We start from the raw sequence: 15,671 nt of genomic DNA on the forward strand, positions 1-15,671 counted from the left end.
CCCTGGGTTGAAAGAACGGGGCGCGGAGGTGATTGCGTGTTGCGCCTCTCTCTTGCTGCCTTACTCCGCCAACCTGGATGGCCATGGGAATTCCGAGATGAAGATGAAGTTTCTCTTTAGAGTTCCTACAGGCGGCTATTTATTGCATTAAGAAACAAGACCATTAAAGCATTGAAGACAGCCCTTTTGTGTACCTGCCAAGGGGATGAAGTGGGTTTGCAACAACACGGGTTGCACTGCAACCTTGGGTTCTTCGCTGGACTGTGCCGCGTCTGCACCGTCCGTATCTGCTTTTTTTGTGGAGGAAGAGTCTGCCCGCGGGGCAAGCACATGCGCGTGAGCCAGGAACGCAGCTGCCGGGGAGGCCGCTACTCCATGCCGCTCCGGAGGATCTGGTTGGCCGCGATCAGCATGACGCTTATGATGAAGGCCATGGCGAAGGCGCAGATGAGGCTCTTCCGTACGCAGGTCTGTCTGTTCTGTTTCTGGGAATGCACTGGAGTGGGGTGTAGGGCAGAGGGCAAGGAGGCACGGAGGGAAGGCAGGGAGGGAAGAGAGAAATGACACAGTGAGACAGATTGCACTTCTTCCTCAACGAGCCCAGGGACCGGTCCACAGGAAGAAGACCGGTCACATCAAGTAAAGCATCTCTAGGTCAGCTCTCAGAAGAGACTGGGCGTCCCTGCTCCTGGCAAATGGTATGAAGTGGCCAAACTTCAAAAATCGTGCCAGATGTGTTCCAAGTGAGGTCTAGGCTTCCAGATGCAATAGCGCTACAGCGATTTCGGAGCGAGGAAATACACCACATCTTCAGCGTGAGTCTCACCAAAGGCATCATCCAGGCCTGGCCATGTCGTTTCTGCAGAAAGCCAGCCTCCCGTGTTTGAGGCAGCTGTTACAGACAGAGCGAGGTTCGGATGCATCCCTACAGGATGGGCTGGAAGCCACTTACCTTTCCCAGGACTGTTCTTGGGTGGCTGCCAGTTGAAATGACTCTAAGGGACTTCTGGCATTATGGCAGATACGCGCAGCAGTGGTTCGAGCGCGGGGTCCCTGGGTAAGCTACATCACAGCACCAAGAACTTCTTAAAAAGGCAGATTCTCAGGCCGGCCCATGCTCCCCACAGATCTGTTGAATGGGGGACTCTGGCCAGTGATCTCCCCAGTTTAACTAGGTGATCGTGGTGCCTGCTGAAATCTGGGTTGTGGAGACCACGTGAGCTGTGGATAGGACCCGCGTGAAGCAAGGAGGTGCAGAATCCTCTCAGGCTTTTCGGAGGCAGGGTGTCCCTACCCCCAGATCCTGCGGCCCCAAGGGTCTGACCTTGGGTCCTGGGGTGACGCTGTCTTAATCCTTTTGTTGGGCCAGGTCTTGAGTCACCATTTTTATAAGGCCCACGAGAAACCATTAGTTGGTCTCGATCAGAAGGCGTTAACTAGTGGGTTAGGAATATGGGCCAGAAATAGGGAAATGGAAATAACAAGAAAGGAAAGAACGGCTCTCTCCTCCAGGCATTGCTTCCCACACCAGAATTTCTTTTCCTTCTCTTTCCTCTTTTTGTCTACACCTCCTTCCCTGTCCGTCCTGGTCCCGCAGTAAGCTTTACACACAGTTTACCACTTAGCTTGTGGAAGAAATCCCTTCCTGGGAGGCTGGCGGGAGGCGACCTACACCAGGGCTACTCGTTGGACCAGCTGCCTCGGCACCGTCTGGGAGTCTGATGTCAATGCGAATTCCCCCACCCCATCACAGAATGACCGAATCCACATCTATGGGGGTGGAGGCCAGGAGTGTGTATTTTTAATAAGCTCTGCAGGTGATTAGGGGATCTCCGGGCCCCAGCCCCAGGCTTTTTGGTTCAGTACATCTGGGTGGGGCCCAAGAATCTGATAGAGCTTGAGTTGCTGGGGGCAGGAGGGCTGTGTGTGTGTGTAGGTGTGTGTTAGGGACATCGGGGTGTGGGTACTGCAGAAACCCAAGGCCAGGACTGAAGAACATTTTCAGATTACCTTCCATTTTGCAAAGGGGTCCTTCTGCTAGACATTCTACTGTACCTTTGCAAACAACCACCAGCTGAGGGAAAGTGGTTTTTCTTTAGGCTAAATTGAGTGAAAAAAGAAAGAAAAGAAGCGTAATTTCCCTTAAAATTACTCTCTGCTGGAAAGAAGGCAAAAGAAAAGGTCAAGGTAGGGTCCACATGCCTTTAAAAAAACCTAAAAAAAACGTTCAAGTTCACGCCCCTCTCCCCCTTGACACTGAGTGGCTCCTCTCATGCCCTAGAAATAGCAGGGAAGAAGCAGGAAGTGGGTGATGTTTCCAAAGGCAAAGGACCTTCCCCTGAGACAAGGCTCAGGGGGGCCTCTACAAATTACATCCACCGGAAAGTTTCTCCAGCAAGCCACACTTCACAGAGGCCCGATGCCCGGGGCACAGCTCCCGGCTCCCTCCCCAGTACCTGTCGGTTATTTCTGCCTTAGTCTCTTAGGCCTTGTCTTGGTATCTTTAATCCTTCTGGGTCCACTGGGTCCCCTGGTGATTGAAAGTATTTTTGGCTCAGTTCTCTACTACTCGCTCATCCTGTCTGGGTCTTAGAATCTTATAAGTTCTTACCTGGAGGAAGAAAATCTCCTCGGTGCAGAGACATGCCTGCCCCCAGAAGTGGGCAAATGTAAAAAGTTATATCAGCCTCAGGAAGGAAAAGGGAGGTGGTGTTTGGGAAGGAAAGGACCCAAAGCAGAAAATAAGGTGAGGATGTGGAAATGGCGTATCTAACACATTCTGAGGACTATAATTTATTCCGGCAGCTCCTCAGTATAAAACTGCTTCTGAAGGCAGACATCTACCTTCCTATCTTGAGGGCTGGCGAAGGCTTAAGGAAAAGAAAAATTGTGTGATTGGGCTGAGGGAGAAATTTTTTGCTGAAGCCCTTCTTTGTGAAGGACACTCAGAAAACAAGGTTACAGGCAAGAGGATTATCCCCCAGGAGAGTGGCTGCACCTTTGATCTAAAAATCCTTCAAAGCAGTAGGAGGGGAGAGATAAGGAAGGAGGCAAGGCCTGGGGACCTGATAGTTTGTACGTGAGGTCATGCCAGTCTGGATCCAGACGTGAATACTACAGGCAAAGTGCAGCTTCCAGCTCTCTCCTGGGTAGTTCTGAAACCCACCATCATTGGAGATTAGAGACTTTAATTCAGATTCTGTGCAAGGATGAGAATTCTTTTTTATTTTTTTAAATTAATTAATTAATGTCTGGTTGCGTTGGGTCCTCATTGCTGCACGTGGGCTTTCTTTAGTTGCGACGAGCGGGGGCTACTCTTCACTGTGGTACGCGGGCTTCTCATTGCGGTGGCTTCTCTTGTTGCAGAGCACGGGCTCTAGGCACACGGGCTCAGTAGTTGTGGCGCACGGGCTTAGATGCTCCACGGCACGTGGGATCTTCCTGGACCAGGGCTTGAACTTGTGTCCCCTGCATTGGCAGGTGGATTCTTAACCACTATGCCACCAGGGAAGTCCCAGGATGAGAATTCTTTCACATCCAGTTCTGATGTAAGTTGTGTGGCAGAGTGAAGAAGCCCGACACCAATCTTAATCGCAATCATCTTAGCCCACATTGCAGCTGTGTGAGCTGGGGCAAGCCAAGCTCCCTGGGCCTCAATTTCCCCGTCTATAAAATGTGGGTAAATAAGACCTACCTTGTGGTGAGGATTATGAACATAGGAAGGTACTTGAATGTTGTCTGTGCCCAGTGAATGCTAATTCCTATATGGAAACCTTGAAAAAATTCCCCTTTACTTACTGAGCACCCACCTCAGTGGGCAAGGTACGCCTATGTGCTTTATAGACGCCCTTGCAGAATTAATAGCGATAGTCCTTTGTGAATTGGGTGTGTGACCCTCAGTTGGTAGGTGAGGGCTCTGAAGCTCCGAGAAGTAGAGTCCAAGGTCTTTCGGAAAATGGTGAAGGTGGGATTTGAACCCACGTCTGATTCTAATATCCAGGTTCAAAAGTTCTACACAAACTCTCTCCTGATCTTTTGTTTAGCGATAGAAAGTACAGCCAGAGGAAGATCCAAAAGAAATGTCCTTCAAACACTTGGTGTGGTCGACAGTATAACGCAGCACTGATTAATGTGTTTGTTGATAATAATTTAATGCCTGTCTTTGGCTATCATATATTTGCATTGCGCTATATTTTTGTGTACTTATTCATTCTCAGTGTCTACACTTGGTTTCCCCAACAAGATGACAGGTCAGCCCAGGATGAACTGTGAGTTGGAGATATGGCTTCTTCTCTTCACTGCCACTTACGAAGAGCCCCGGGCAAGAGGCTGAATTTCTCTGAGCCTCAGTTTCTCTCTCTGTAAAAGGAGCTAATGATAATTGTTCTGTTAATTTCAAAAATTATTTCGGAGATCAACGGGCTCATAAAAAAATCAAAAACTATTGTGCAACCCTGACTTGCTAGAGAAATGCAAGGTATCCTTCCTGTATCCCCTGAGGGCTGGAGAAAAGATCTGATGGTTTTTCTCCTGTTTCCTGCAGCCTCTAGCCCCGGGCTGAGACTACAGCAGATGCTCCCAAAACTTTGCTTTGGTCCCTTCCTTCAATTATTCATCCTGAACTGCAGCCAGACTCCTTCCTGGAGCAGTGCTTGGTATGCGTCATCACGCCCTGCAGTCTCCCTGAAGGCCCCCCCTTGCTGGGGGAAGCAGTTCTATCCAGCTCCTAAGCTCAGCAGGTAGGCAGGACCGCAGATCACCTCCTATCCCCTTTGCCCCTCTGTCCCTAGGCCACCCCTCCTCCCCTCCCCCAGCGACCTTTGTCTCAGCCAAGCAGCTATGCTCTCTACCTAAGGCGCTGCAGCACTGTTCATACCTTTCCCTCTGTTAAGGGTGTCCGCTTACCTTCCCTCTCATTTCTTCCAGGCCTAACCTAAACTTCACTTTCCTATGAGGCTTCTCCTGAACATCTATCGTGCTCTCAAAGGGCCTGATATTTTAATTTTTTAAAAAATCTAGCTCTTAATATTTACTTTCAATTGAGAAAGAATTCACATACCATAACATTCACCCTTTTAGGGTGTACAATTCAGTGGTATTTAGTACGTTCCCAAGGGTTGTGAAACCATCACCACCACCTAATTCTAGAAAGTTCTCATCACCCTCAAAAGAAACCCCATACACATTAGAAGGCACTCCTCATCGCCCTCCCTCCCCAGCCCCTGGTAATCATTAATCTACTTTCTGTCTCTATGGATTTGCCTATTCTGGGCATCTCATATACATGGCATCATACACTATGTGACCTTTTGTGTCTGGCTTCTTTCACTTAACATAATCTTTCCCAGGTTCATCCATGCTGTAGCATGTGTGGGTACTTCATCCCTCTTGGTGGCTGAATAATATTCCATTGGATGGACGTACCACATTCTGTTTATCCATTCACCAACTGACAGACATTTGGGTTGTTTCTACTTTTTTGGCTGTTATAAATAATGCTGCTATGAACGTTCATGTACAAGTGTTTGTGTGGACGTGTTTTCAGTTCCCTTGGGTACAAATCTTAGAGCCACACTGCTGGGTCATATGGCAACTCTATGTTTAACTTGTCGAGGAACCTATTCCTTTTTGGATCTCGTTGAGCACTGAAAATGGCAAGAATACATCATGCTATTGGTGATCTTTTCTATGTTTTTCTTCCCAGTAGATGTTGATATCTTTCTACATAGTACTTGTCACAGTAGGAGTCCAGAAGGTACATGGGGATGAAATGTGAGTCAGGGGAGGTTGACACAGGAGGACACAGAAGGGAGGTTTCCTGTTTTCTTAAAAGTTCATTAGCGAGTCCGTGCACCAGCAGACTCCTGGCTGCTGTGGCAGGACCTGGGTTTGTAAGCTCTAGTGACAGACTGCTCCTTCCCCTTCTTATTTTGACAGAGGTTCACATGGCTCTGCTCGGCAAATGCCAGGCAGTGGCTCTCGAATCTTTTCCCGGAGACAGGAGTCTACACGGATTTTGCCATTGACCAGCCGGGTGAGCCTATGTAGAATGGGTTCATAATCCTTCTGGCTTCAATCTTCAGAGACACTGGCTCCCAAATAAGGCAAGTCAGCATCATAACAATTCTAACTGCCCTAATGCAGATGTATGTAAGTGCTGTTCCTGGCAGGGAGTTTGGGGCTCAGGAAATGGTAAAACAATATAAAACCCAGCTCAGATGATTCTAACAATTAGCCAGATCTACTAGGTATGGGAGCTAGAGTTCTGTGATCCTTCCAGGTCTGACACTTCATGATTGTATGAAATTGGATAGTTCCATAGTCTAAGGTGGAGTTAATTAAGAGCTTGTGAAAGAGATTTTTCATCGGTGATAACAGAGCGTCCAGGCACTCAGGTAAGACCTGAAGTTAGAGGTGGAGGATGTGGTCTCTAAGGGAACAGGTGATGCTTTCGTAGGAGGAAGACAGGCCACCTGTACTTGTGTGGGTATGAGCTGGCCCTTCGTCACCACAAAATCATCTTGGGTTTCCGGGTGTCAGACAGCTGTGTCTGGCTTTAAGGGTCCTGCAAGGCTCCCTGGCATGGTGTGGCCAGGTGTTATTTTGGTCTTTCCAGCCATCCTTCCCCTTCATGTAACAAAATTCATCTTTTGGTTTGGGGATCTGTGCCTCTCCACCTGGTGGAACTCTCAATCCAGGGCCTCACCTTTCCACTAGTAACAAACCAGATTGGCCAGTAGAGTACCCTAAGCTCTTGGCTTGTCCAGAGGTAGGCACACGGGCCAAGCAGATGTGGAGCCCCTTCTTGGAATGGAGCTGAATCTCAAGAGAGAGAATCCTGTTGACCTTGGGGAGAGAGGGCCTGCCCAAGAATGATGCCAACAGAGAGGAAAGGACAGAGAGAATGAGAGCAAGGTGGGGGCAGGGAGAGAATGTTGCCTGAGCTCTTTGGGTCCAAGTCAACCAAAGCTCATCCCTTTGGCTTCCCCCATTATTTGAGCCAGTGCTTTTTAGTTTAATGGGGTGGGGGTTGAGTTTCTGTTACTTGAAGCCAAAAGAGTCTTGACCAATACTCTTGGGCACTCCAACGTTGGCAAGGACTTAACTTTAGGGATGAAATGTGTCAAGAGGATGGTTCAAACCCTGTAAATTTGGTCCCTGCACCATCTTTCAAAGATGTGGTGTTCCAGCAGTACATACTCTGCAATGTCTCCAGGTAAAAAGTAACAATAAGAAGAGAACTGGGACCAGGGACCGGCCAGTTTTGTTTGTTATGATTGCTTACTAATGTGTTAAGCGTTGTACTAAATCTTCTCACGTGTTATCCCATTTAATCCTCATAATAACCATATGAGGTAGGTCATGATAAGATTCCCATTTCACAGATGAAAAAAACTTAAGTGCCTTACTCAAGTGATCTGTAGGTGGTGAGGCAGGATTTTAAGCCAGCCCTGTCCAGAGTGCAGAGCTGGAGTTCTTAGCTATCATGCCTATAGCTCTCCAGGTCTCTATCTTGTATTTCAGAATCCCTTCACTCCTCACTCATGGCTCCAGAAGACTTTCCTACAGGTTTGCTTTAATAGGTCCCCAACTAGAAAAAGAAAAATCCTTTTTTGTCCGAAGCCCCAACTTTCTTTCAAACTGTCTCTTGTCTCACCACCTGCCATGGACCTCACCTACGCCTTAACCTCCTACATCTACCCCAGGAGAACAGGTTTTATTTCAGGAAAGTCACGGCACCTGGTGAGCTGGGAGCAGATGGTGTGGATGACACATCATGCCCTTTTCAGTTGAATGGGCATGAAATGCCCAAGGTGTACGGCCAGGTGATGAGCCAGGTCTCCCAATCCAGGTGTGCATTTGACATCCCGACAGAAACATTGCGACTTCAGCAGGGATGGCTTGAGCTGGAGCCCTGGGACATGGCTGCAAAATTCTTTCTCACCTTCCAAGGAGCCCAGAAATATTTGAATCTAGATATGACCACCGTTGTCCAATCTTTGCATCATCGGACAGAGGAAAAAAATAAGGCTCAGAGAGTTTTAAAATAAGTTCCCAGGGTCACACAGCTAGTCTACACAGGGCAGGGAACAGAACCCACATGACTACACAGGGGTGCTTTGGGGGCTACCTGGCCTGGGTCACCACTCTGACATTTGTTTCTCTTGTCCATCGTACTGAATGGTACAGAGCAGCTTTGCCGCATCTTTCACAGAAACTATTTATTCCCCAGTTGATGATTTCTGCTTGATTTCCGTCTCCCGTGCATGTTGTCAGAAGCCTACAAAACCCTGACAGCTGGTATTCCATTTAGGGACAAGACTTGGGGGACGCATCTTGAAAGGGCTCACACACAGATCTTGCTGCACGTCTACTTGACTTCCAAATATAATGTGATTTCACTGGCGACGAAACGGAAAAGGAGTGAGGATGATGAAGAGTCGTTCTGTAAAGAGTCTTTGAAACGCCTAAGCTCGGGGAAATGACCCAGGGCCACTAAAGGGGAGCCAGGGCGGGGTTTGGTCAGGTGGACCTAGATTTAAAGCCTTACTCGAAGTTTGACTTCGGACAAATGACTCCATCTTGCTGAGCCTCAGTTCCCTCATCTGTCCCACAGGAACCACAGAACTGATCCCTCAGGCCGTGCTGACAGGTCGGTCTAACGTGTTAACAAATGACCAGCACTTGGGAAGCACACCAGACAGCTTTCCCTCATCCCTTTCCTCCTGGACTTAGTACATAACATAATTTATCCTAAGAGCACTTAATAAGGATCTGGTGACAGGCAAATAGATGATTCAATCATAAGACCACTTAGTTTCACAGATGTCAGCGACTGGAACCAAATAATAAAATGTGAAATTCGTCTCTCAGTGTCACTGAGCTTATGTTCTCCAAAATCAAAACAGCTGGTGATTACAAGTGGTCCCACCGAAGCAAACCAGCTTAAACCTCTCTTATTTAGCATGGATGGTGATTGGGCATTGTGGGTAGTCACGTAATCTTGTATCTGACCCATGTGATAAGACATTAGTACATCAGGCATAATCTATCTTAGTAAAGGACTTAAAAAAATGTCTGAGGGATTGGAAGGGTCTGGAAGTCCAACTTTTAGTGAAATATTCTCATTGGATTGGGGACACACAGGCTGCCCACCAGTGGGTAACACCAGAGAGCCCCTGAACTGAGTGGGGTTAAGTGAGCTCTTGCCCAAAGCACCCAGCATGTGGGTGACACCTGGGCAAGTGTCTGACTCAAGCTGATTTTCCACTCGGAAATCAGGTGTGAATGAAGGAAAAGTCCACTTCAGAATCCTTGCATTAGATCCTTCTAGCTTCTAGTCTCTTCTCTGCCTTCCCAGGGGCTTCTGCAGGTGACTTCTTCTGGTGCTCTAGGAAAGTGGGTTCTATCCATGGTGTGACACCCCAATTCAGGACTTCCTGAAGAAGTCAGGAAAACGTTCCTTACATGTAACTTGGAATTTCATCCTATTTCCTCTTGTCCTCTCCTTGGGAGAAGATGGAAAAGGTAACGCCTACCTATGATCACAGAGCCCTACGCACCGTAAAGATTAGGCAAATCAGACTGTGTGAGGGGCTCTGTGTATGTGTGTGTGTGTGCGTTGTTTGTATTAACCTAAAAATCCAATAAATAAAACAAAATCAAGGCAAAATGAAAACTAAAAAGAAGACCAAAAAACCCCTCAAACCTTTCCCATCAGGGGTACCACACCCTTTGGACCCCTGGCCTATTTCTCTGTTCTTTATTCTTCCATTTATGTGGAAGGAATAATCAATACTTCCTGGCTTAATGGACAGAATCCGAACACCTTTGTGAAAGTACCAGACCCAAGATTTATAGAAGTGAAAAATATAATCATTGACATAGAATGACGCTGATGGCCTTTGGAAGCCCTCCTGTTAATTTCTAATGGACACACGCTGCAGCGTTTTCAAACCTCTTCCTCACTCCAGAAGCTCCAGCTTTGCTGAACTCGAAGACATCTGACGTGGGCTTCTTCAAATTCTGACCCTGCTACAGAATGCCTGTTTCTCTGACTATCGCCTCGTTCTTTGCTCAGAGACCGATGTGCCCTTTCACTTTTTTAAGGCAGACTTCTTACATCTTTAGGTGTAATAGGTCCTTACACCTTGATTCCTTCCTCTGACACCAAACAGAGCAGAATTTCCAAGCGCCATGGATCACCCAGCTTTATAGGCGAGCCAATCAGCATGGGAACATATTTGCTGTGGCAAAGCTCTCAGAAGAGCAGGAGAGAGCTTCCTGAGTGGGGAGCAGAAAGAGTGGAGGTGGCCTGTGGGGGGCTCTGGGGCCTGGGGGAAATGTCCCAGCTCCCGTCCCCCCATCAGTCATTTGGGGTTGCAGAGAAGATAAAATTTGGAGAGATAAGAGTTCCATTGCTGGGACTTCCCTGGTGGTCCAATGGTTAAGACTCCGCACTTCCACCGCAGTGGTGGTGGTGGGGGGGTTTGATCCCCGGTCGGAGAACTAAGATCCTGCATGCCTCGTGGTGCGCGGCCAAACAAAAGAAAAAAAAGTTCCATCATTGAAAGAAGGAAAGGCAATCACCTTGTCCCTACAGAGTTAGATGCTGGATTTACCAAGATGTGGGATGGTGCCAGCTGATAGGTGGGAGGGGGATTCTGAAATGTCAGCGAGGCCTTGGCTGAAGTGGCCGGACAGGCGAGGGGGCAGCCTGGGTCAAGGGCGAGAGCAGACAGGAAGGAGTTGATCACTGGGGCGATGGGGCAGCGCAAACAGCCGGAGGCTGAGAAGATTTAGGAAGCACAAGCCATGCACCTACGCCATCAGACATCGGTAGAAGCAGGGAGAGGCTCAAACTGCCAGTAGGTCCCCGTTTGTGGGCAGCAGGCATGGGGGAAAGATGGCAGGGAGAAGGCCAAGGTCACCACAAGGTCTCAAATGGACTCTCTCAGTCCTAGGGCACCAGGGTGAATTCTGTGTCTGTGCGTCCATCTCTTCCCAGACTCCTTTGCCCTGAGTAAAATCAGGGAGCCCCTTTCCTGAATCTGGAGAGAGCCGTGGGCATTAAAATACATGCACTGGTGACTTTGGTCATATCCGAGATGGGAAAAATCTTACACCTAAACGCAAACACGATGAGGTTGTGTTTGGGGCCAAAAAGCGCTGATGTATTTTAAAAACCCTCTCTGACATGAAAATCTGTAAAAGGGATTATGTAATCAAGCTCACAGAGGTCATTCAAGAAATCAAGGTGTGAGTTACAAATAGTATTCCTTTTATTAAATAAGATCATGGATTTTAAAGCACAGTGCCTGGCCCTGGCCCTTATCAATCACCCCCAAACGGTAAGTGCTGCTAACGCTATATGCACTAGTCATTAAAGCAGACCCAGGAAGACTTCTATCTGGAAACCCCTAAGTTAGCTATTTGTTTTATTAGTAGATGAGCTTTTGAGTAATAAAAAGACAGTGCTTAGAGTTCAGACTCTTTCCCAGGGCAGTCTGACCTTTCTGAAAGTACTAAGACTTGTGACATTTCTCTGAATAAAGCACCAATCCATGAACATAGGTTCTTGTGGAAAATGCAGTGCTCAGAAATACTCTTCCTACTCATTTCAAGAGTGTGTCTCACAGCAGGGCGACTAGAGCCCCCAAATACTTCTACCGTTTGAGCACTGAGTCTGTCAGCTAAAATCAAGATGGAACGGAGAAGCCAGGCCTGCTGTTTTCTCAAATTTCAATCCAATCTCTGCGCTCTTCACCCGTCCTCGTCCTCCCAATTCCCCTGCCTGCCCGCCTGCAGACGGCGTTGGCTGTGACCTTCCCGCCCTTGTGTGGTCCCTGCGGCTCCAACTCCAAACGCAGACATTGATGCTATGGTCCAAGTCCCAAGCAGGGCAACCAAGGCACCTTCTGGACCACAGCTGGGTTTTGTTTGCCGTACACAGCACTTTTGAAAATTTTCACTGTGAACGCCTTTACAAGGAGGCATTTCTGTCAAGTTGACCCCAATCCCACCACTCCCTATTTCCCTGACGAGTTAATTTTGTCACCTCGGGGTATAAGCCACCTCCCGTTTCCTGTAGCAGTTCAGCCCTCACAGGGCCCACGGACGCCCAGGTCTGGATGTACCACTGTGTCCACCTAGACAAGCTCAGCCCCGTGTTGTCTGCCTGTCGTGGGCCTCGGCTGATTCTAACACAGCAGCTCCCAAACCAAAGAACCAAATTCCATTCTGGTGTCTATGTGACAGCTTACCATCTGTACACATTGGCTTGTTGTAATGTTCAGAAAAAAAGAACCGAAAAAAAACAGTAGACCTTTTAAAAAAGCCTCAACCTTAAATAAGTTAAAAATTGCCCGTAGCCTGCTATGCTGTTTTAAGGTAATTAAACAAACTTCTGTACATCAGAGCTGTTAAAGCAGCTTTGATTTTCAAAGTTGGAAAGAGGTATTCAATTATTTAACTTCCCTGGAACTCTCTACTGATTAGGGAATAAGGTAGCCTATTTTTTTTTTTTTTTTAAGCTTTCCTTCGTGAGTCCAAGAAAAATGACCTCTCACGGGTCTCTTTTTTGACCCCAGGAGAGCCTTATTTTCTCGGTGGAGTTCATGAGAGTTTTTTCATGAGCAGGGCTTTTGTTGGCCAGTGTACATTCAGAGAGCATAGAATGGAGGTAATTCATTCATTCCTAAGGATCCTGTGAAGTAGGTGTAATTATCCTGATGTTTATAGGTGAGGAAACTCATTCAGAGAAGATACACCCCTTGCCCAAGGTCACACAATTAGCCACTGGACTTGACCCAGGTTTGCAGACACCCCATGCAGCCCCCACTAAATAAAGGCCAACACCACAAAGCCACTCAAGTCACAGACCTCAGGGTCACCGGAGGAAGGAAGGGTCAATACAGGTCTTGCAAAAATGCAGAGTTGGGGGAAAAAAGCAGAAAAAAAAGAAACCTACTACATCTTGGCAAAAAGGATCTTTTAACCTCGGTCCTGGATTTGTGGCTTCCGTCCAAGGCCACTTCGGCCCAAGAGACTGTAAACCCATTTTTCATACAGAGGATGTGGAACGGCTGGCCTAACCCAGACCAGGCAGAGAGCAGAAGCAGAGGTACCTACCGCCCTCAAACTCTGTCTGGCAGTTCCCCGAGGTCTCATTCAGGCTCTCTTCCTCGTTGATGATGATATTCTCAATGTCCTTCATCGTTAAGTGGTCCCGGAAGGCGTGATAGAGGATGTGCTTCAGCTCTTCCAGAGTTATCCTCTGCATGTCGAACTGTGGAGATAAAGAGGAGTGAGAGGGGGACTTCCCTGGTGGCACAGTGGTTAAGAATCCACCTGCCAGTGCAGGGGACATGGGTTCGAACCCTGGTCCGGGAAGATCCCACATGCCGCGGAGCAACTAAGCCCGTGAGCCCCACAACTACAGCCTATGCTCTAGAGCCCGCGAGCCACAACTACTAAGCCCGCGACCCACAACTACTGAGCCAGTGTGCCACACTACTGAAGCCCACACGCCTAGAGCCCGTGCTCCGCAACAAGAGAAGCCTCCGCAATGAGAAGCCTCCGCACCGCAACGAAGAGTAGCCCCCACTCGCTGCAACTAGAGAAAGCCTGTGTGCAGCAACAAAGACCCAAGGCAGCCAAAAATCAATCAATCAAATTTACAAAAAGAAGAGAGGAGTGAGAGGGTCTGGGGCACTTGGGGGTGAGAACTCGGCTTGGGGCATGACCAGCAAGCCCTAAGCCTTCCTACAGAGATTTGTCCCAGCTTTTCAAGACATCAGATGAGCAGTTTTCTGCCACGCTCAGCTCCAGGCACACTTGTGAACTTCTCGGGAATTCAAGGAATGCGATTCCCCCCTCAGTAGAGAATCTTGGAGAAAAAGATGCCACCTGCTAGTTTGGTTTCCTACTCATCCAGCCATCTGCTGTCACCCCTCCACACCTCATGTACTTTGGAGTGTGTCACACTTCAGACAATGCATATGTCTCTAGAAAGTTTTAAATCTTCCAAGAAGCCAGCATGTATCTTGCTCTAACAAGATAAAATGCACGTTCCAAGCCATGTTTATGAGGAAGAACAGCTGAAAAAAAGGTGTAGCGTTTCCACTTGTGTTCTTCCGCTACAAGGGAGACGATTTGCTTTTCCACTCCATTTCTATCAGATTTGGTCATGTCACTTTCTTGGCCAATGAAATGTGAGTAGAACTAACATAGGTCACATCGATTAAAATCTTTAAGAGCCATTGCGTGGTTCTAGCCTGTGTCCTTTTCCTTCTGTCCTACAAAGAGGCTGTTCCTTCTGTTGGGGTCCCAGAATGAGGATAAAGTGGAGAAGATAGCCCAAAAAGGAAAAGTAATGGGAGTAACAAATGCCCTTCGCTGTAGCCATAGAGATTTGGTATAACTTGGTTTACGTCAACAATATAGAAATTAGTACGTAGAAATGAAAAGCTACTATAACAAAAATTCTAAAAGATGATGTATGGATTGCAGGGCCAGGAAAATAAGAAAGCTGTTATTGGAGGCTGGAAAGATAACAACCCATGTTATGCAGTAGCAAAACATTTGGTAAAGTTGTTTCCTGTGATAACTCAGAGGGCAGATACACATTGAATGGGTTTGTGGCTTTAGGTAAAAAGTTTGGGACACAGCAGGCTCTGGTTGCGATTGGTTGCTCATCTACAAGAAAGAGACGAGCTCAGAGTGAACTAAATCAGACAGAGAAAGACAAATACTGTATGATCTCACTTACGTGCGTAATCCACAAACCAACGAACCAACCCGTATTCACGGATCCAGAGAACAGATGGGTAGTTTCCAGAGGCACGGGGGTGGGGAGTGGGTGAAATGGGTGAAGGGGGTCAAAAGGTACAAACTTCCAGTTATAAAATAAGTCCTGCAGATGTAATATCCAGCATGGTGACTATAGTTAATAACATTGTATTGTGTATTTGAAAGTTGCTAAGAGAATAGATCTTAAAAGTTCTCCTCAAAAAAAAAAAAAAAAAGTTCTCCTCACACACAAAAAATGTGTAACTATGTGTGGTGATGGATGTTAACTAGACCTCTTGTGGTGAGCATTTCACAGTATACACAAATTTCAAATCTTTATCTTATACATAGGAAACACATATAATGTTATATGTTAATTATACTCAATTTGAAAAAAAGGTGATGAACTCAGGGAAGAATGGATTGTTTTGCAAGCCGGGAGCAGAGACAACCCCAACATTTCTGGTCTTGCAGCATTGAAAGAAGCAATCGTTTCTCATCTCCTACTAGGAAGAGAGAAAATTGAGAAATGCTATAAATAACAATCCAAGCCTATTAAAACAAATCAAAATGTCCCTTCTTAAAATCTCTGAATATGTTAGGTGGCTCTCCCAGAAAGCTGGTCATTGAGTTTAGAGAGAGAGAGGTATGTCTCAAAAATAATTTTGGATACTAGCAGAAACCAACTGGAGTTAAATGGATTTTTAAAAATGACTAACTTTTTGAGAGAGCCAAGAGCAAACAGCCTGGGACTAAAAGACTATGACTGTTCAAAACTTAAAATCATCTTTGGGCTCCCAACCTTTTATGGGCACAAGCCACTTTGAGGATAAGTTACAGAGGCCCCAAGAAGGGTATATCTTCCAATACCCCTGATAGGG

The 15,671-nt window shown here is 47.1% G+C and overlaps 1 protein-coding gene across 2 annotated transcripts in view; it reads right to left on the bottom strand.

The window, feature by feature from the left end:
• Positions 1 to 368: 368 nt before the first annotated feature.
• CALN1 (calneuron 1) overlaps positions 369 to 15,671 on the bottom strand; it is a 458,323-nt gene continuing 443,020 nt past the window's right edge. Inside the window, exons 5-6 of one of the 2 annotated variants that reach the window (XM_065893120.1) lie at positions 13,132 to 13,288; positions 369 to 496 (exon numbers count right to left, since the gene is read on the bottom strand). In XM_065893120.1, the coding sequence (XP_065749192.1) occupies positions 369 to 496; positions 13,132 to 13,288 (285 nt within the window). Of the gene's footprint in view, positions 497 to 12,628; positions 13,289 to 15,671 lie in introns of those variants that run through there. The other variant, XM_065893121.1, reaches the window with a different exon arrangement.

This window comes from Phocoena phocoena, chromosome 15, assembly GCF_963924675.1.
Source record: "Phocoena phocoena chromosome 15, mPhoPho1.1, whole genome shotgun sequence".
Taxonomy (NCBI): domain Eukaryota; kingdom Metazoa; phylum Chordata; class Mammalia; order Artiodactyla; family Phocoenidae; genus Phocoena; species Phocoena phocoena.